General features: G+C 41.5%; 1 protein-coding gene across 2 annotated transcripts in view; it reads left to right on the forward strand.

Annotated features, from left to right (window-relative positions):
* Positions 1-22,500, forward strand: part of NEGR1 (neuronal growth regulator 1) — a 3,526,818-nt gene that overhangs the window by 2,627,534 nt on the left and 876,784 nt on the right. For both annotated transcript variants that reach the window (XM_044085807.1, XM_044085808.1), the window contains exon 6: positions 16,545-16,696. In XM_044085807.1, coding sequence (XP_043941742.1) covers positions 16,545-16,696 — 152 coding nt within the window. The remainder of the gene's footprint in view (positions 1-16,544; positions 16,697-22,500) is intronic.

Consider the following 22,500-nt stretch of genomic DNA (forward strand, 5'->3'; position numbering starts at 1 on the left):
TTTCTTCCGGGAGAAATACAGGGCGAGGGAAAGGATTTCTTGTATTAGAAAAAAAAAAGGAGAGGAAAGAGGAACGGGGAGGGAAATTGAATTTGAGTCCTTGGGGAAAACGAGCTTTGGGAATGTCAAGGGCCTAGGAAGGGGGGAGGGTCTGTTACGCTCCCTACTGATTTTCATTTTGTTCTACAGATGGTCAAATGGATAGTTACAAAGCAGTGTAAAATACTTGGTGTGTAAAGAGAATGAGGGATAACTGGGTATTAATGACAGTGGAGAAGATCACAGTAAGGAAGAGACAGGATAGCAGGGTGGCATTATGAAAGAGAAGATTATTGGAGCTGTTTGCACAGAAGGACTTAGTGTAAGTGGAATGGTAACACTGTAGGATAATAAAGGTCAGACAGCATGATTAGAGAGAAAGAGTGGAGTTAAAGGAAACATTTGGATATAATATATGAATAGTTGTAGAATAAAAGCAACTGACACAATGGTGAGTTTAGCCAGATAAGTTGGAGCATTTTATGCAAATAATTTCTATTGTTTTCTGGCAACCAGTTGATCGATGCTTAGAACACTTTTTCTAAAAATTGTTTACATCTTATAATGGCAGTCAGAGATGAGTGAGAAATGATGCCTTATTCTCACTTTTCTCTCCAATATACATAATACACATATAGGTTCATAGGTTCATAGGTATGTACTAGGCTATCGGACCAAGGGCCTACATAAGTCTAGCCAACAAGGTTCCCTGGCTTACACCACCCAAGAATGTTATTTTCCAGTGCCACTGTTGAACAAAGACACAGAAGTGATCCCCAGGGTGTATTTCCTATTTCCCATCCACTCATCAAGATTTTTCTTGAAGAGTGCTAATGAATAACTTTGCTTGACATAGATGGGTAGCCTGTTCCAGAGTATGGGAAGTCTCTGGGACAGGAATCTATCCCTCCAGCATGTCATGATTATTGTGGTGACAAGGTTTAGGTCCCTAGAACGTGTACCTCAGAGGGGCTGGGATTTCTTTAGGTGTAGCATGTCCAACAGCTCTGGGTTTGACATAGCTTTATATGTTAGGCAGAGATCACCTCGGAGAAGGCAATATGCTATGGAGTAAAGCTGGAGTTTTTTGAGATGGTCGGTGTAGGGCATTTGTTTGAGGACAGTAATCCTCTTTGTGAAGTACTTCTGTGGCCTTTCCAGCTGCTGCAGATGTCTTGTGAGGTACATTCCAAAAGGGGCATTGTACTCTATAATGGGTCTAGTGAGTGTTGAGTAGAGAGGAACAATGACCTATTTTTTCCTGGATGAGAACCCTTTTATGATGAGGTGTGCCATGTAGAAGGACTTCCTGACTACTGTGGTGATGTGACTATCAAAGGAGAGACTACTGTCCACCTGGGTCCCAAGGTCTCTTATCACACATTTGGTGTTAAGTAGATTGCTGCCTATGTGGTAGTTCATGGGTACAGAGGTTTTACCAAAGGGGATGACACTTCACTTTTTGGCATTGAGCTTGAGGCCATGGCTCTGACACCAGGCATCTGTATCAGCGAGGCCCTTGTGTAGGATGTCCACATCATTTGGGGACTTGACTATGTCTCCTAGTTTGCAGTCATTTGCAAACTTCATTAGCCAGAGGCCTTCTGTGTTATCCTGTACTTCAGAGAAGTAGATAAACAAGAGAGGTCCCAGGACAGAACCCTGTGGCACTCCACTTGTCACTGCTTTGAGGTCAGATTTGGAGTCTACAACTTTTACAGTGTGGGTTCTGTCAGTGAGCCAGTTGGCAACCCATCTTGTGATGTAGGGATTTATTTCTAGTTTAGTGAGTTTAGCTATAATTCCAAAATGGGGGATGGTGTCGAAAGCCTTGGCGAGGTCAAGATAGGCTGTGTGAACCACCTTACCCTCATCTACAGCTTTGGTGACTGCCTCAAAGAAGTAGATCAGGTCCAGTAGGCATGATCAGCCATTCACAAACACGAACTGGGTGGGATCCAGAGTTTGGAGGTTACCAATGTCTGTTAATGAGTTTCATGATGATACATTCCATGGCCTTGCAGACCAGGCTCGTCAGGTTAATAGGTCGATAGTTCCCGGGATCAGTGGTGGCTCCCCTTTTGTGGAGTGGGATAACTGTTGCTGTGCGCCATTCAGTGGGCACAAAGCCTGATGTGAGGCTATTATTGAACAAGGTACTTAAGTTGGGAGCCAGTTCGTTCTGAAGTTCATGTAAAATGCACCCTGGGATGTTGCCTGGTCCTATGGATGCTGTGTTTTTGGCTTTAAAGAGTGCAGCTTTTACCTGCATAGTTGTGATTACAGGGACTCTGCATTCTTCCTGTATAGATATGGGCCCTTTAGAGGGTGAGGGGGGTAAACCTAGCACTGAACCTATCTGCCAGGATGTTGACAATATCAGTTGATTCTGTAGTTTTCGTGCCGTTGTGCTGTAACTCAGAGCAGATCTGGGTGTTGCCATTGAGATTCATGACATAGCTATAGAATGCTTTGTGGTTATCTTTAGACTTAGTGGCAATTTTGTTTTCATAGCTAGCTTTGGAGGATCTTATAAGAGATCTCAGCTTCTTACTGAGGCTGACCAGGGAGCTCCTCCCCTCATGGGATTTTACTCTCTTTTGCAACAGTTTCTTCCTTCTGTTGTACAGTTTGTTTATGGCAGGGGACCGCCAGATTGACTTCCTTTTTTTGGAGGATAGCGTCTTGGTTATGTTTGGGATAGCATGATCCATGCACTCGTGTAAGTGCTTATAGAGTGCATTTGTGTAAGATTCAGCAGTTGTAACTGTATTGTCCATCTGCATGGGTGTCACGAAGTTCACCACTTCTGTCTTAAGAAGCATGAAGTTGGCTTTGGAGACATTTTTTACCGTGGTTTCCTTAATGGGGGGTGGGGGCGGGATGTGGATATCAAGGGTGATTAGCTTATGGTCGGATCGGACCAATGAGGAGTTGACTTCAGGTGTGGAACACCGGTCACTCATGTTGGTAATGACTAGGTCTACGATATTGTTGCTCCTGGTGGGGGTGTGGATAGGTTGATCCAGGGCATTGGAGTTTATGAATTCCAGAAAGCGTTGAGCTAAGGAGTTGGTACACGAGTAGTTTTCCCAGTTAATGGTAGGGTAGTTGAAGTCGCCCATTATTAGGGTGTTTGGATGAACCCTAATATTTTCCAGTACATCAAGAAAAGAGGAGTGGAATCCTGGGGCATGGTGGGGGATCTGTAGCAAGCTACAATTTGGATTGCAGTTTTGCCAAGAGTTAGTTGCACTTCGATAACCTCGGATGCATTATGCTGAGCAACTAGCCTGGAGGTTAGAGAGATGGATAAAGATAGATAGATAGATAGATAGATAGATAGATAGATAGATAGATAGATAGATAGATAGAGAGTATAATGGTGTTAGGGCTTGTATCCTGTACAGAAACAAACAAACAAAAATATATGACCACCCAATGTTTTAGATATTTTGGAAAAGAATAGTTGTATGTCAAATAAACATTCTGGCCCAGAAATTGTAGTTATTGGCTGTTTGGGTAGTTTTTCCATCTCTCTCAACTTTTCTGGTTTAAAAGCCCACATTTGAGCTTGTTTCATGTTTTTCCTGTAATTTGTCTAGTCCAGATACAGATTTGCTGTATCCAAGACTGTTTGTAGGCTTTGGAGCCCCCCAAGCCTTTCTGTGTTGGAGGGAAGCCTTCTAGCTTATCATTGGGAGTGGTAAGCACTAGGCAGCCTATCTACTACAAGAGGAGTGGTTTCTGGCCCACAATTTGTAGTTTATTGGCTGTTTGGGCAGTTTTTTCCATTTCTTTCAACTTTCTGATTTAAAAGCCCACATTTGTGCTTGTTTCACCCCTTTCCTGCAACTAGTCTAGTCCATATACATATTTGCTGTAAACAGGACTGTTTGTAAGCTTCTGAGCCCCACAAGCCTTTCTATGTTGGAAGGAAGCCTTCTAGTTTATCAGTGGGAGTGGTAAGCACTAAGTAGCCTATCTACCACAAGAGGACTGGTTTCTGGCCCACAAATTGTAGTTATTGGCTGATTCTCACCTTCTTTCCTGTAACTAGTCTAGTCCAGATACAGATTTGCTTTATCCAGGACTGTTTGTAAGCTCCTGAGCCCCCCCCCCAAGCCTTTCTCTTTTGGAGGAAAACCTTCTAGCTTGCCAGTGGGAGTAGTAAGCACTAGGTAGCCTCTCTACCAAAAGAGGAGTGGTTTCTGGTCTAGAAATTGTAGTTTATTGGCTGTTTATAAGCTTCTGAGTGGTGCCAAAGTCTGCTCTTCAATTTTTCCCTTAGATCTGCTAATTCTCTCCTCTCCTTCACTTTTATTAGCTTATTAGTGTAGCACTTTACCAGACTTCTTGTAACAATTATTGTAGCACACAAAAGTGCTACCAGCACTAAACATTCTACAAGGAAACAGATACAGTACTTATTATTAATGCCCACCCCTCCAGGCATGTGTAAAGGTCAGTTCCCTGTGCTTTCTCTAATTAAATTGGTGAACTTGGGCATCCTGAGGCAATGTAGCAACTGCCTCATATACATCAACAACCCTCCCCTCTTACATCCCAACCCTCAGACTTGCAAGAGATGCACTTATATATTCAAACTGGAAGCCACGCACTCTCCAGCCAAGACCAGAATAGCTGGACAAGAGAAGGTCAGCACTTGCACCACACCACATGGAACACATAGCCTTCCAGAACACACACCAGCACTGCCTTCACATAAAAACACAAACCACACACCCACCTTTGTGGAGGTTCTCAATAAAAATCTACCAAAACAGCAGAGACTTCCAAGGCAGAAACTCACTTGACCACCACAACACAACACTAATCACAAGACACATAACCCTCCTAAACAGTGTGCCACTCAAACAAAGTCCCTAAGGCAAAACAGCATGCCCAACACACTAGTCATAGGTGACTCGATAGTGAGGCACACTGATGTCCCACTCACTAGGATGCATAAGAAGAAAGTAAAAGTCAGCTGCCTGTCAGGCACTAGGCTCCAAACGCATGCACTCAGGTCCCTCAACAACAGGTACAAATATGACTCTGTCATTGTACATGTGGGTGTAAATGTCCTGAGGCATACCTCCCTGGACTACATGAAAAGAGACATGGAGGGGCTCTCAGAGTATGTAGCCCAGGTGGGTATGATCCTAGCCCTGAGCAGCATCCTATCATCACCCAGAATGATACCACAGTACAAGCAGAAATGATTGATTTCAACAATTGGCTAAGTTTCTGGTGTCATTCTAAGGGGATCCAGTACTTGTCTGCCTGGGATGACATGATTGACAGACTTTGATGCTTTGCCAGAGATGGCCTGCATTGGTTATCCCTGGGCTTCCAGATACTGCCCAAGGCTCTTGCCACCCCTATAGTGCCTTTTTTAGGTGGTGTTCCAAAGACCAAATTACCACCATAACAGCTACAAACAAATGTAATCTGAGGATCATGCTGCTCACCACTAGAAGTCTAAATCACAAAATGCAGTCACTCAAAGCACTCCTTAAAATGGAGAACATCAACATTTGTGCAGTAACAGAGACCTTGTTCATGACAGCAGAAAGCACCCCTCCACTACCAGGCTATAACTCATTCCACACCTTTTGGCCCTAGAACTTGGACCAAAGCTCCAAAGGCAGTGGTGTTTCCATATTCATAAAGGATGCCCACTCCTCCAGACTGGTAGTACAACATAACTCACCAGAGATAGTTCAGGTGTAGCTAACATTGGGAAAGACAGGGATTCAGGTTGTAGCCTGCTATAGGTCCCCAACCATGCCCCAAGACTCACACTCCATGTTCTTAAGCACCCTGGAGAATATTAGGATCCAACCTAACAATCTCATACTAGGTGACTTCAACAACCCCTCCATTAACTGGGAAAACTACTCATGTGCCAACACACTTTCCCAATGTTTCCTGGAGTTCATTAATTCCAATGCCCTGAACCAGCTCGTTCTTAACCCCACTAGAGGTAGCAACATCCTTGACCTGGTCATTACTAACATGGAGACGATTGCTCTACACCAATAGTCATCTCCTCTCTGGTTAGATCCAACCACAAACGAATCACCTTGGAAATCCAGCCCCCCCCCCCCCCGCAAAGATAACCACCATGAAAAACTTCTCCTAAGCTAACATTGGGCTCCTAAAATCAGAGGTGGCTAACTTCACGGCACCCATGCAAATGGAAATAGTTGGATAACTGCTGAATCATATACCAATGCACTGTACAAACACATACATAAATGCAGGGATATCACCATACCCAATAGAACCAAGATGCTCTCCCCCAAAAAGGAAGCCAATCTTTTGGTCCCCTGCCATAAACAAACTACAACAGAAGGAGGAAACTGATGCAGAATAAGGTGAAGTCCCAAGACTGGATAAACTCCCTTATCAGCCTCAACAAAAAGTTGAGATCCCTCATCAAAACCTCTAAAGCTAGCTATGAAAACAGAATTGCAGCAAATAGGAAAGACAACCACAAGGCCTTCTAAAGTTATATAAATAATCTCCACTGCAATACCCAGATTTGCCCTGAGCTACTGCACAATAGTGTCTCCTATACCGAGTCATCAGATATTCCCAATATACTGGCCGACAGATTCAGTGCCAGCTTTACCTCCCCCCAAAAGGACCAATCACAATACCAGTAGATTGTCAGGCACCCAGTATTACTGCTGCACAGGTTAAAACAACACTATCCAAGGCCAAGAATACAGCTTCTATGGGAACTGACAATATCCCTGGCTGTGTTCTACTGACACCTCACCTGTGTGCCCTGTTCAATCACAGCCTCACCTCAGGCTTTGTCCCTACCAAATGGCGCACTGTTGCAGTCATCCCTATCCACAAAGGAGGAGCGACTACAGACCCTAGGAACTATCGCCCCATTAGTCTGATGAGTTTGATATGCAAAGCTATGGAATGCATCATAATGGACCTAATAAACAAGGATATAGGAAATCACCAAACTCTGGATCCCACACCATTTGGTTTTGTGAAAGCTAGATCATGCCTGCTCAACTTGGTTGACTTCTTTAAGTCAGTCACCAGAGCTGTGGATAAAGGCAAGGTGGTTTATACAGCCTACCTTGATCTGGCCAAGGCCTTTGATACCATTCCCCACTCAGGAATCATAGAAAAACTCACTAAGCTAGGCATCAACCCTTATATCACTAGATGAGTTGCAAACTGGCTCACAGATAGAACCCAGAGTGTGAAAGTAGCTTACTCCATGTCAGACTGCTGACTAGTCACAAGTGGAGTCCCACAGGATTCAGTCCTGGGTCTTCTCCTGTTTGGTATCTACTTCTCTGAAGTCCAGGCCAACACAAAGGGACTCTGGCTGACAAAGTTCACAGACAATTGCAAGTTGGGAGCTATTATTAACTCCCCAAGTGATGTTGACATCCTACAGATTGGCCTCACTGAGACCAACGACTGGTGTTAGAACCAAGGCTTTAAGCTCAATGCCAAAAAAATGTGTCATTATTCCCTTTGGGAAAAACTTGGTTCCCATGAATTACCACATCAATGGTAGTCCAGTAAACACAGAAGGCATTATAAGAGATCTGGGAACACAGGTTGACAGCAACCTCATTTTTGATCACCATATTGCCATTGTGGTCAAGAAGTCCTTCTGTGTGGCACATCTCATTACTAAGGGTTTTGCATCCAGGAAGAAAGAGGTCATTGTTTCCCTCTATTCCCTCATTAGGCCAATCATTGAGTACAATGCCCCATTTGGCATGTATCTCACTAGACACCTGCCACAACTGGAGAGGCCACAAAAGTACCTTGCAAAGAGAATCCTAGGCCTTAAAAACTTGTCCTATATGGACAGATTCAAAAAACTTTAACTATTCTCTGTCTCATATCGCCTACTTAGAGGCGATCTCTGCTTGACTTACAAAGCCATGTCTGACCCAGCTCTATTAGAAATGCTACATCTAAAGAAGTCCCAATCCCTCCACACCACATGCTCCAGAGACCTCAAACTCATTACTATAATCAACAGAATGTACTGGAGGGACAGGCACATAACCCAGAGACTAATAAATCAAAATAAAATAAAATAAAATAAAAAATATCCGAACACTGTAGCTTAGAGAACACAGTTTAATGCTGACAGAATAAAATGACTGAGTGTTTTCACCTTCCAATTCAAGGCTTCATCAGAGTCGACTCTGTATGACATCTGAATTACATAGAGTTTATCACAGAGCCAACACTTTTGTATTCTTTCTTTTAGTTCACAAGTAAATGAGTGTCCCATAGGTAAAGACCACTGATACTTTTGTCATTTTAACTCTAGCAAATGATGCAGTAGTAACACTGAAAAAAAACGAAATTAAAAATACATTTCAGATCAACAATGTCAAATCTGCTGAATGAATTCAGCAGATTCGACATTGTCACCAAAGAGATCACATGATGTCCATATAGGAGCTCAGTAAAATGATGAAACTCCTACACCTCACATCACATTTATGCAGGGGGGTAAGTCCCCCTCCCCCTGCTAACTATATATTTCATGTCTGAGATCACACTACAGTGAGGAAAGGGATGAATGTCCCAAACCACACTGTAACGTGATGTGTGTGCAGTACTTCGAGTTCATATTAGTGAATGCACTGTGCAGTCGCTGATATAAACTTTCAAACACAGAGATGTTCACTGTCTATTCACATTCTACAACCTCTACTTAGGAAGTGTCTTGGCACTACTTCTAATTCTTATAAATATTAGAACATGCTAGCTTTTCAGCACTGTGACTAAACTGTTTGCATATTTACATTTTTAGTACTTACACTTTCATATGTGACAACTATAATTTGTTCTGTATACTGGCATTTCAGTTTGTACTCTATTTTATCTTATGTATAATGTTTCTTTTACTTTTTATTGCTGTAGACATTACTGGAACTTTTCTCCTCAGGTCTCCACTGAAAACTGTTTTTTTGTAACTCAGCTGGACCAACCCAGTTAACAAATGTGAAATAAATAAATTAATAAATTCAGCAATAAGGAAAATCAGACATCTGTATTTTGGTTTTCCATCTGCAGAGCATCTCCGTTCTTCATTTTAATAGTATGCCATATATACACAAACTCAGTGTGCTACTCAACCACAGGCCATAAGGCATAACAACGTACCCAACACTCTAGTCATAGGTGACTCTATAGTCAGGCACACTGATGTTCCACTCACTAGACTAAACAAGGAGAAAGTTGCTGTAAGCTGCCTGTCAGGTGCCAGGATCTGCCACATAACGCGTGCACTCAGGTCACTCCACAATAAGTACAAATATGACACTGTCATTGTCCATGTTGGTGTGAATGACCTGAGACGTACCTCCCTGGACTACATGAAAAGACACATGGAGGAGCTCTCCGATCTTGTATCCCAGGCAGGTATGACCCTAACCCTGAGTAGCATCCTGCCATCACCCAGAATGATACCACAGTACAAGGACAAAATGATTGACTTCAACAATTGGCTAAGCTTCTGGTGTCATTCTAAGGGGATCCAGTATTTGTCTGCCTGGGATGACATGATCGACAGTCCACGATGCTTTGCCAGAGATGGCCTGCACCTGTCGCCCTTAGTTATTTATTTATTTGTTTATTATTTATTTGTTTATTTATTTAAATTTGTTGACCGGGAATGTCCGACTGGACGTAGGTCCATTTTCAGCGGAGACCCGGGGAGAAAAGCTCCACAGTTAAAATAAACAGACAGTATATACATTGGATTACATAGTGAATAACAATTTACATAGCAATTACTTACAACATATTTACAGATGAAGAACATAGTACATCAGTAGACAACTAGAATCTTTATCTGTGAGGTGCATAGCAGACATTAACAAATGTTACAAGAAGAAGAAGTTTGTGCTGTATAATAAGTACTGGCTTATGAGCATCTGAGCTTGCTATAATCAAGGTAGTTAGTGGAGTGGAAAGAAAGGTAGTGGTTGGATGGGGTGGATGATATTAGAGTGGGAGTTGCAAGGGCATAGCCAGCATGTTTTTAGTTGTGCTTTTAGTAAAGTTTTGAAGTGGGTGCATGATGGTATGGAGGTAATTGTGGGTGGGAGTGAGTTCCATAATTTAGCTATGGTGCAAGAGAATAGTGCTTCACCAGCAGAGTTATTGGCTTTAGTGATCTGCAAGTGATTTTTGCTGCTGGATCTTAGTGGTCTGGTGGTGCGATAGGGTTGGAGTAGATTCTGGAGGGATGGGACATTTAGTGGATGGCTTACTAGTTTGTGGGTGAGTGAGAGTTGATACCACTGAAGGAGGTGAGGGAGTTCAAGCCAGCCCAGTTCAGCAAGTGAGAGACAGTGGTGACTACGGTAGGATGCCCCTGTGGCGAATTTGGCGATTTTGTTGTAGCAGGTCTCTAGCTTGTTTAGATCACATTGCCTTAGGTTGGTATATATTGGAGAGGCATAAAGTAGGGTGGAGATAAGGTGGGAATTTGCTATTGAAATCTTTGCTGCTTTGGTGAGAAATTGCTTATTTCTTAGGATTCCGGATACTGGCCAAGACTCTTGCCACCCCTATAGTGCCTTTTTCAGGCAAGGTTCAAATGACAAATTCACCACCATAACCAGTACAAGCAAAATCTGAGGGTAATGCTACTCAATGCTAGAAGTCTAAACCTCAAAATGCACTCCCTCGAGGCACTCCTTTAAATGGAGAACATTGACATCTGTGCAGTGACAGAGACATGGTTCAAAGCTCCAGAGAGCACCCCTGCATTACCAGGCTTCAGTTCATACCACACCTTCCGGCCACCTAACCCAGAAAGAAGCACTAAAGGTGGAGGCGTGTCCATATTCATTAAGGATATCCACACCTCCAGGCTAGTTGCACAGCATAATGCATCCGAGATTATCCAAGTGCAACTAACTCTGGGCAAGACCACAATCCAAATTGTAGCTTGCTACAGACCCCCCACCATGCCCCAGGATTCACACTCCTCATTTCTTGATACACTGGAAAGTATTAGGGTACAACCCAACACCCTAATAATGGGTGATTTCAACTAACCCACCATTAACTGGGAAAACTACTCATGTACCAACGCTTTTGCTCAATGTTTTCTAGAATTCATAAATTCCAGTGCCTTGGATCAACTTATTCACACCCCCACCAGGGGCAGCAATATCCAAGACCTGGTCATCACTAACATGGGAAACCAGTGTTCCACACCAGAGGTCAATTCCTCGTTGGTCAGATCCGACCACAAGCTAATCAGCCTAGACATCCACATCCCACCCCCAGCCCCAATTAGGGAAACCATCGTAAAACACTTCTCAAAAGCCAACTTCACACTTCTTAAGACAGAGGTGGCAAACTTCATGACACCCATGCAGACGGACAATAGAGGTATGACTGCCAAATCCTACACAAATGCACTTTATAAGCACTTACACGAGTGCATGGATCATGCTATCCCTAATAGAACCAAGATGTTATCCTCCAAAAAAAGGAAGCCAATCTGGTGGTCCTCTGCCATAAACAAACTCTACAAAAGAAGAAAGAAACTGTTGCAAAAAAGAGTAAAATCCCATGACTGGAGGAACTCCCTGGCCAACCTCAGTAAGAAGCTGAGATCCCTCATAAAATCCTCCAAAGCTAGTTACGAAAACAAAATTGCCACTGACTCTAAAGACAACCACAAAGCATTCTATAGCTAAGTCAAGAATCTAAATGGGAACACTCAGATCTGTTCTGAGTTGCAGCATAATGGCACTAAATATGCAGAACCAACTGATATTGCCAACATCCTAGCAGATAGGTTCAGTGCTAACTTTACCCCCCTCTCACCCCCTAGAGGGCCCATCTCTATACCGGAAGAATGCAAAGTTCCTATAATCACAGCTGCACAGGTAAAAAACACACTCTCCAAAGCCAAGAACACAGCATCCATGGGATCTGACAATATCCCAGGCTGCGTTCTACATGAACTACAGAATGAACTGGCACCCTACCTAAGTACCATGTTCAATCATAGCCTCACCTCAGGCTTTGTACCCACTGAATGGCACACCGTGACAGTTATCCCACTCCACAAAGATGGAGCCATGACGGACCCCGGGAACTACCGCCCCATTAGCCTGACGAGCTTGGTCTGCAAGGCCATGGAACGTATCATCATGTTACTCATAAACAAAGACATTGGTAATCTCCAAACTCTGGACCCTACTCAGTTTGGATTTGTAAAAGGCAGATCATGTCTCCTAAACCTGATTGACTTCTTTGAAGCAGTCACCAAAGCCATAGATGATGGTAAAATGGTTCACACAGCTTATCTAGATCTCGCCAAGGCTTTCAACACCATCCCCCACTCTGGAATTATAGATAAGCTCACTAAACTAGGTATAAATCCCTATGTCATAAGATGGGTTGCCAACTGGCTCACGGACAGAACCCACACTGTGAAAGTAGCGGATTCCAAATCCGACATTAGACCAGTGACAAGTGGAGTACCACAGGGTTCAGTCCTGGGTCCTCTCCTGTTTGGTAGCTACTTCTCTGAAGTGCAGGCCAACACAGAAGGTCTTTATTAACAAAGTTTGCAGATGACTGCAAACTAGGAGCCATAATCGAAACTCCTAACGATGTGGACAAACTACAAAAGGGCCTCACTAAGACAGATACCTGGTGTCAAAGCCATGGCCTGAAGCTTAATGCCAAAAAGTGTATTGTCATCCCCTTTGGTAAAAACTCTGTACCCATGAACTACCACATAGCTGGTAGTCTACTTAATGCTGAAAATGTGATAAGAGACCTTGGGACACAGGCGGACAGTAGTCTCTCCTTTGATAATCACATCACCACAGTGGTCAGGAAATCCTTCTACGTGGCTCATCTCATCACAAAAAGATTCTCATCTAGAAAAAAAGAGGTCATTGTTCCCCTCTACTCATCACTCATTAGACCCATTATAGAGTACAACGCCCCTTTTGGTATGTACCTCACAAGACATCTACAACAACTGGAAAGACCACAGAAATACCTCACAAAGAGGATTACTGGCCTCAAACAGATGCCCTATGCAGACCGTCTTAAAAAACTACAGCTTTACTCCATCACATATCGCCTACTCAGGGGTGATCTCTGCCTAACATACAAAGCTATGTCAAACCCAGAGCTGTTGGACATGCTCCACTTAAAGAAATCCCAATCCCTCTGAGCCATACGCTCTAGGGACCGTAACCTTGTCACCACAATAAACAGAACATGCTGGAGGGATAGATTCCTGTCCCAGAGACTTCCCATACTTTGGAACAGACTACCTATTTATGTCAAACAGAGCTCCTCATTAGCACTCTTCAAGAAAAATCTTGATGATTGGATGGGAAATGGGAAATTCACCCCGGGGATCATTTCTGTGGCTCTGCTCGACAGGGGCATAGGAAAATAATTTTCTTGGGTGGCGAAAGCCAGGGTACATTTTTTGGCTAGGCTTGTATGGGCCCTAGGGCCGATAGCCTAGTACCTACCTATGAACCTATGAACACGATGGACAGTGCAAACCAGGACACTGACATGTTTGACTTACACACACAGGATCTGTGATTGTATTAATACCAGCATGTATATTTTGTTCTTATGCATTGGATTTTTCACAACAACATGGACAGTTGTAGTGTGTCTCTCTGAAGATTGGCAAATGCTACTACAGGACTATCTGTGGCCCTGTTTGGCACATGTTGTGCTGCACCCTTGCAGCTGTATATGGGAGTGCAGCCAGGAGACACACATGCTTACAGTCACAGCTCATCTAACTATCATTCATTTTCCATTTGGCACAATAACAGTCATACAAGAGAATACCACTGATACCAGTAACAATGACACCCATTGAAGGATTGCCTTTATAGTGACTTCTCATGGCTGTTACTGTCGCTAACATCTTGATCAAAAGATGTTGCAGCAATGCCATTGGAGATGCAAAGGTGACTAATAGAACTGTGAATATGTCACCAGTTACAGTTTGTGCTTTAGAGATATAGTATGGTAGCCATAGTATGGATTTATTATTACATCCCTGTGAACCCAGAGGTGATGCCAGGCTAAAAGTAAATGGATTTCTCTTTGTATGTTGTTTTTCTCCTCTGTTTCTGACATGTTGATTCGCAATGTATATGTTACCTAACAAACACTTTTATTTGTCCAGATGTTAAAGGACAGAGTTTGGGGCTAGTTCACAGACAGGTTGGAACCTTCTCCTAAGACAACAGACGAGCATGGAACAGCATTGGAATGCAATTGTGATTGAACATTTTAAGACCCATTTTGGATGCAAGTAAAGAAGAAACAGATTTGAAGACATTGGGACAAACTCTTACTGTTGTGATAGGTGTGGTACCAGCTGGTTGTGACCAGTATCCGAAGCAACAATGAAGTCATACAAGGACTTTATTTATAATATTGTGACTCCATGAAATTAGGAAATTAGCTAGTCATTTTAAGGTACAATACTCCTGGCAGCTAGCTAGAAAACTTAGGTAGCTAGAGTTAGATGTTTCTGTTTACATTCTATCCATTTATTGTACTTTACTTTAATCTTTTTTATTTTTGTCTGCTAACATATGTATATGTTATTTGGTATTTATGCTATTTTCTTTATTATTTAAGTAAAACCTATTTTAATTACCTTTAAGCTTTTGTGGTTGATATTTATTTATTACAAGAGTATTTATGCACTATTGCTTAATTGAGAAGAGGGTAACCATTTACAGTGAGGAATAACACGTGTCTTATCTTTGAGACTGCTTCAGCCAACTACCTGTAAAAGAGATATCAAGTGGCACAATCAAAGCATACCAGACTTTCTTCAGAGATGGGTACTACACAGGCCAAGGAAGAAATCTGTGTGGAACTGGAGGATTTAACAGCTTTCCATGGACATTTTGTGCATGTGTGTGAATGTGAAAAATACGTTGAGTGAAAGGTAGTTACTGTGGATAGAGGGGCCCTGGGAGACATTGGTTCATGGAGAGAGTGGTGTGGCTCTGTAAGTGGACAGTGTGGAATCTAATTTAGGTGTGGAGGTTGGAGACCCAGACCAAGGACAGTAGTGCACTCCTTCTATGCTTTTAATGCCAAGGTTGTGTTTTGTGGATTATTCATTGAAACAGACTGGGTAACAGCATCTACTTCACATTTAGTGGCATTGATTGCTTTGAGACTATTACAATCACATTGATTTAAGATTCCAAAGACATCCTTAGCAACTTGCTAGGTCTGAACTTAGCTCTGAACGAACATGTCCTCCTTATTCTCTAATGTTCTCTGTTGCTAATTTGTTCCCATCCACTGATTTCGTAGAACTATCCAGCATCTTCTAAAACTGAAGGACCTGCTAGTTCTGTGCTTTCTATGACTATACATCTGTTGCTGATGGTCCTTTATGGCACTGTGAAGTTATGGTATGTATTTACCAAATATCCATTGCCATTGAGGATACTGGTGACAACCTATCAGTTAATACAGTGCTACCACTTACATCCAATAGACTGCTCTACATTCAGACTGACAGTACTCTAGTCTAACCTGAGAGTTTGTAGTCAGTGCAGTTCACAGCTCTTAAATCTCCGATACCAGACTCAGAGTGCTGCTATCAACTTATTTGCTTTTTATATATGTTTGTTTATTTCATTAGACCACTCATGCAAATGGACATTTTTCAGACTCAGTCTAGAAGAACTTTATGGTTAGGTGTCTTGCTCAGTCACATACAAATGGAGGGCGATGGAATAAACTCTGAATGACAAGAAGCTAGTTGTTAAAAACTCATAGAGTTAATCCTCCTGTGCTAATTGCCTGACATCTTGCTACGTATACAGGAATCCCTAGATATGAAGGATCTGCAGGGCAACCCTACATGTTATCATGGGAGCTGTTTATCCTTGTACTGACTTCATAAGGTACATAAAACATATCATTAGTATTTCATGAAGACAGCTATATTTCTGGGTAATGCTTGATTTTTTTGTATTCTTCACTAACACATATTTCATTTGCCTGATGATAAGCAAATCAGTAACATTTTTAGAAATAATTAGCATCACTAGTGAGCATTAGGTCGTGCTGGGTGCTATCTTTTGGACATCTAAATTAGAAACTACTTGTACACTGTAACTTTCTACATAATGACATTTTGCTCAGTCTCCATGTTTTCTGAGTCTGACCATCTGTATGCAGTGCTTCAGAATGTCTTGGTTATGCTTAAGGACAGACTTTCTGAATCTTACCCTAAAGGTATTAATTGGACAGTATTGCATGGTGGACATTAAAACCTATATTAATTAGTTAGTTTTTTCTGATTAACAGGCACTATCATTTCTTTAAAAAAGGCAAGAATAAAATAATATAGTTTCTTCAGTATTAATGCTGTTTTAACATGTCTAGAAGTTTTCCATTTTAATTATAAATTTAATTATTGTTATTATTTTTTTCAGACTATTCAATGGTCAACAAGGGATTACTATAAAGGACTACAAATCAAGATCTGTTCTTACCATCTCTAATGTAACAGAAGGGAACTTTGGGAATTATACGTGCGTTGCTACTAACATAATGGGCACTGACAATTCCAGCATATTGATTAATCGTAAGTCACTAAAAGGACTTCGTTAACAAGCTTGCTAGTAATAGTGCACTTTCCTTTATCTGTGGCTGACTTGCAGATGCGCTAGCTGTTGAATGAAAACTGCATGCTGCCTTGAACTAGTAACCAGAATTATCAGACATTTCCCACATGCTACACCATGCTCACCACATTAATATATTATGTAACTGTATATCATTCAGAATATGTGATTCTATGTTGCTAACGTGTTTGAAAGCAGAGAGAGCAATTTGCTCTGGGTAAAGTTTCCAAAAGTTGATTCATATAGTAAGTTACAGCAGTTTGCTTTTTTTAAGTACTGAATGAATAAGTGTGCGTTCTTAAAGGATGTAATGTTTTTTTAATGGAATGCTGAGAATCTAAAGCTTACATTGTTTGCTGAAGAAATGTAGTTGGGGAATTAGACACTGAAGACATATCTGAATTCTCAAATACAAGAGAAATTTACAGCATTTGTTTCAGAGAATAATTTCTCAGACATTAAAAGGCATTCTAATGTACCACTGGTAGATGCATTATGTGAAAAAACACTGTGTAGTCATTGCTCCTAAAATAAATTGTATGTGGCTATTGTACTCCGGCAAATTAAAAAAAGGGAAGCAACAAGTCATTCTCTTATTACAATGCTGAACAATAACTATGTCCTTGATTTAAATGCAGTATTTTATTCTATATCTTAAAGAGAAGGTAAATATTTAGTGTGTTCCATATGCATACTGTAAGTAAATTGTACATTGCACAGTAGTGACAATGAAGGATGAATTATACAGTAATATATCAAAGTAAAGATGCTCAAATCAGTCTCTTCTAGTAGAACTGTACAAAGTGTATATTGACATTGATCACAATTTAGTCATCTGGTTTAACATAACAATGCAGGAAGAACAGCTAACACAACACACACTACTTGATATGATACAAGTTCACAGAGTAAAACATAAAAACAATAAGATATACCGGTCTGTAGCAGAGACAATCCATGTAACTGCAATATATACTATGAGCAAACAGATGTGGACCATGTGACCATGGCACCTTCTAGTCTACTGCATTACAGTCAGTTTCTTCATAAAACTGACCAAAAAAAATGAAAGCAGAATCTGTTAGACATTTGTATCTGAACAGGAGGGAAGAACCCTGGCGTCTGCTGATTAGCAGGTATTAATCATTGGGCTCTAAAAGGTGACCAAGTCAAGTCTTTTTGACAACCAGTACAGCTGGAGAATGCAGACAGGGCTACAGCATATGCTAAAGGAAATCTAAACAAAAGTAAGTGGTGTCAACAACCTAGGAACGACTGCACATGCATGGCTGCAAAAATTAGCACAGAGAGAAGTGAAAAATGTGCATGTGTCCGAAACTGTACAACCAAGGAAATCCATACAGGAGTGTAACCATAATCAGTTGTAAAAATGGCATAAGGCAATGGCTGTCAGCAGCAGGTTTGGGAAGAAACTATGAATCCTTGTAAATATCCTACAGCAAGGGGTCCTAGCAAAATAAAATAAATATGCAATGGTTTTTGGAACTGAAATTATGTAGAAAAGATGCATGAAGGAAGAGCTGCAACAGCTGAAAAACTGCAAAGTTTGACATGTACACTTAATAATGTAATACATGTCCTCTAAAAATAAACATAAGCAGTAAGAACTAATGGCACAATGATGTAATGTCTCAAAAAGTACACTGATGGATCGAATAAATGCATAACTAAAACCACAGAGTAGCAGTTGGGAAGTGGCTGTTGGGTAGGATTCTGGACAGGAAGGTACTAGTACGGGGATCTTAGGTATAATTTAATATATTTATAAAACTGTCTGAGAAAAAAGAATGAACAGTTAGCAATGGAATTGTGCAACCGCTGGCTATCAAAATTATGCCAAGAAGAATAGAAGTGAGAGCATAAAAAAAACAAATGTGTGGCTTTCTAACTTTATTTGAAGGTTAATTTAGACTGGTAGCTGATTACAAAGAGAATGTTGAACATTCATATCCATGACTCTCCAAAATGCCGACAAGCAGGACATTGATATAGCTCCATAAATGCATAATGCAGATGCATTAAGAATAAAGTACATGACTGCAGTATCACTTAATTGGCTGATTACTAGCCTAGAGGCGTTTAATGCATGTGAAAGTCAATATCTCTGGTATGAGTCTGCCAGCAGGAGCTCTGTCTTTTAACATTACTTTACTTGCATTCCTGTTTGATAAAATGATTGCCTGTTTTTTGTTGTTTTTTGTTTTTTGTAGTGCAAGACTTTAGAGCAAGGCTGTAAATTGTTATACTGCCAGACTTCTGGGTTTACTGCTTTTGAGTGCACAACTTTCTGCATGACTTTCTTAATGGAGCTGACATATATATGTATCTTTCTGTTTCAAAGTTCTCTGTATTAGCATTTTGGAAAGTCAACGATATGGATGTTCAGCACTCTCTACATGACTGAAGTGACATGCTTCAACCAAAAGTTAAAAAGCCTTAATGTGTATCTTATAAATTATCACTGTTTGTTGTTCCATCTTCCTCATAGCCCTGGATACGTAAAGCCTGTAGCTTTAGAAACTCTTTTCTCTCCTCAGTAATCACATTTATCGTGTATGTCCAAAAAAAAAAATCTTGTGGATCAGAAGAGAAAGGAAACTGTGTTTATCAACATGGAACAGTCCTTGTCTTTTGGTGCAGCCCTACGTTGGCTGGGCTCTATGGTTCAATACATGGGCTGCTGCCCAATGGCAGAAACTTACTTATCTGGGGAACATACCCTTTCCAGGTGTGAGAACTATCCTCTGAAGAGCAGGTCTGAGTGAATGTTTAAAGAAAAATAAATGGCACTTTTGTGTAGCTGGTAGGAAAAATAAAGTTAAGGTTTGATGTGTGCGAGACGAGGTATCCAACTCATGTTCTCTTTGTTCCCAGACAGCATGCATGAGCTGGCATCATCCTACGCCGCCATCTGTTTTTCTCCTTTCGTTGAATACTCCTTCTGCTACTCATATTCACCAATAAGAGTTACTAGAGCAAGGAGAGCAGCCCCTAGCCCTCTCAAAGAAAGAGTAAAACACAGGGGCTCAGCCTTTCCCTTTATCCCATACCTACCTACGTTTTCAGGCTTCCTAGGATCCATAAAGAACCTCAATGTTTGGCATTGTAGTCAGACATAAAATTACTGAACCAGATGGCCAGCCTTTGTATCCCTTACACTATCTGGGTACTTTAGTCATGCAAATAGCATGTTCTTCATGCTTTGAGACAGACAAGAGGGAGAAATGGGAAGTATTTTGAGTTTATATTACTCCTTACAGACATGTTCAGAGTGTCTAACAAAGCAGAAAATAAACTAGTCGTAGTCTAATATCTATATTTCATTTGAAGGACATTATTGTGCATATAAGGCATAGGTTCAAAGGTTCGTAGGGCTTTACTAGGCTTATGACCACAAAAGCATTTTTAAACCTAGACATGCATTCCAAATTTCTCGATAAGCATAAGCAGGGACTTCGGAGTCGAAACATTTACATGTAGGTGCCTGGGAGATTGACCATTTACAGGCAGCCTGTGTCCATTAGAGACATAGGTGCCAAACCAGGGATGAATTTCTTGTTCCCCATCCAGTTGTCCAAGTTACACTTAAATTGGGTTAGGGAGGAACTCTGCTACACATGGATGGGGAGCCTGTTTCAGAGAAGGGGTACTGTCTGGGATACATACCTGTTCCTCCAGCAGGTCCTCTTTATATCACAGGCAAGGTTTAAGTCTTTAGAACAAGTAATTCTGGTGTTGTTTGTTTTGCAGATATGCAGGACGTCCATCAGAGTGGGGTTTGGCAATGCCATGTATGCCAGGCATAGATCTCCCCTCAACAGCCTATAGGAGACAGAATACAGGGATAGAGCCTTGAGGCAGTCTGCATAGGACATTTTACATATACCCTGTATTCTTTTAGTGAAAACTCTCTGAGGACATTCCAATTTTGGATATGTCTGGTTAGGTACATACCAAAAGTAAATGCCAAAAAGAAAAGGTCCCAGGACCAATCCCCTATGGGACTCTACTTGTGACTGGCCTCTTTGTAGAGGTGGACTACTCAATTCTAACTTCCTGGGTCCTGTTTGTGAGCAGCTGGCTATTCACTGGGTTACATAAGGGTCTGTACCTAACCTTTTAGGTTTGTCAACAATGCCCGAGTGGAGTATTGTGCCAAATGTCTTGCCCAGGTCAAGTTAGGCAGTGCAAACCATTTTGCCCTCATCCATTGCTTTGGTGACATTCTCAAAGAAGTCCACCAGGTTGAGTAGGCATGACCTGTCCTTCATGAAGCCAAACTAGATCAGGCCCTGTGTCTGAACATTTCCTATGTCATCAATGATCATTTCCATGATAAGTCTTTCCATGGCTTTGCATGTGAGACTAGTGAGACTTCTGGGTCTATAGTTTCCAGGGTCTGTAGATTGTCTTCCTTTGTGCAGAGAGGTGACTGTTGCTGATCCCCATTCATGAGGCACAAAGCCTGTTTGAAGGCTACCATTAAATAGCAATTCCAGATGGCATGATAGAAAATGTTTCATGCTATTTAGAAGGCATCCTGGGATATTGTCTGGGCCCATCGATGCAGTGTTCTTAGGCTTAGAGAGAACATTAAGTAGCAGGAGTTATATTTGATATTTCCTGTGGGAAGGTTGATGGGGAGAGAGGGGTAAAGTTTGAGCTGAACTTGTCAGCTAGTAGGTTTGCTATAGTCTCTGGCTCAGTATAGGTCACTCAATTTACAATGAGTTCTGCACACAATTCTGCATTGCGGACATAGCTAAAGAATGCCTTGTGGTTGTCCTTGGCCCAGCAGGTCAAATTTACCTTTGATGGCAGTGCTTTTCTCCTGTTGGTGATGCATCTCCTAATTTTTGTTATGGTTTTCTTCCTTCTGTTATGCAGACTTTTGATATTTGATTCCACCAGGATGGCTTGTTTTTTGAGTTAGTTCTGTACTTCTTCCTAGTGGGTACAGCTGCCAGTATGCAGCTATTAACATGCTTGTACAGAGTTTCTCTGAACAATTCTGCATAGGCAGCAGTGGTCTCAGGGTTTATGGGAGCTTGACATTTTTCCAGGTTATTACTTAATAGCACGGAGTTAGCCTTAAACCAGTTCCTGAATATTCCAGGGTTAGCTGGGGTTACAGGTTTTTGTTTTTACTTCAAAGGAGACCATTTTGTAGTCTGACCTTAACAGAGAAGACATTACACTAAGGAGTGTGCAGCACTCTCCCATATTAGTGAAGACCAGGTCCAGTATGGTTGCACCTCTTGTTGGTGTATTGAAAATCTGATCCAGTGACTTTGTATTTACAATATCCAGGAATCTCTGTGCTGTATGTTTGGTGTCATATATGATTCACAATTAATAGTAGGGTAATTAAAGTCACCCATGAATATGGTGTTAGGTTGGATGGTGAGTGTTTCCAATAAGTTTAAATGCATGGTGTGGGTTTCCTGGGTCATTGAGGGGGACCTATAGCTAGCAAGGAAGTGGTATTGGATATTGTCTATGGTAATTTGAACATGGAGAAGCTCAAGTGCATTTTCCTGTTTGAGCAGCCTTGATGTATATTTATTTTTGATGTAAACTGAGACATCTCCACCTTTACTTCCTGTCTGCGTAGTAGCTGGTCTACATGTGTGGAAGGCATTATAACTTTGCACTGCCAGTGTGCTCTCTGCTGCTTTAAACCAATTCTCAGTGACTGCACAGATGTCAGAATTCTCAAGGGTGAAGAGATCTTCTAGAGAGT

This window comes from Protopterus annectens, chromosome 10.part0, assembly GCF_019279795.1.
Source record: "Protopterus annectens isolate FY-2018-M chromosome 10.part0, PAN1.0, whole genome shotgun sequence".
NCBI lineage: Eukaryota > Metazoa > Chordata > Ceratodontiformes > Protopteridae > Protopterus > Protopterus annectens.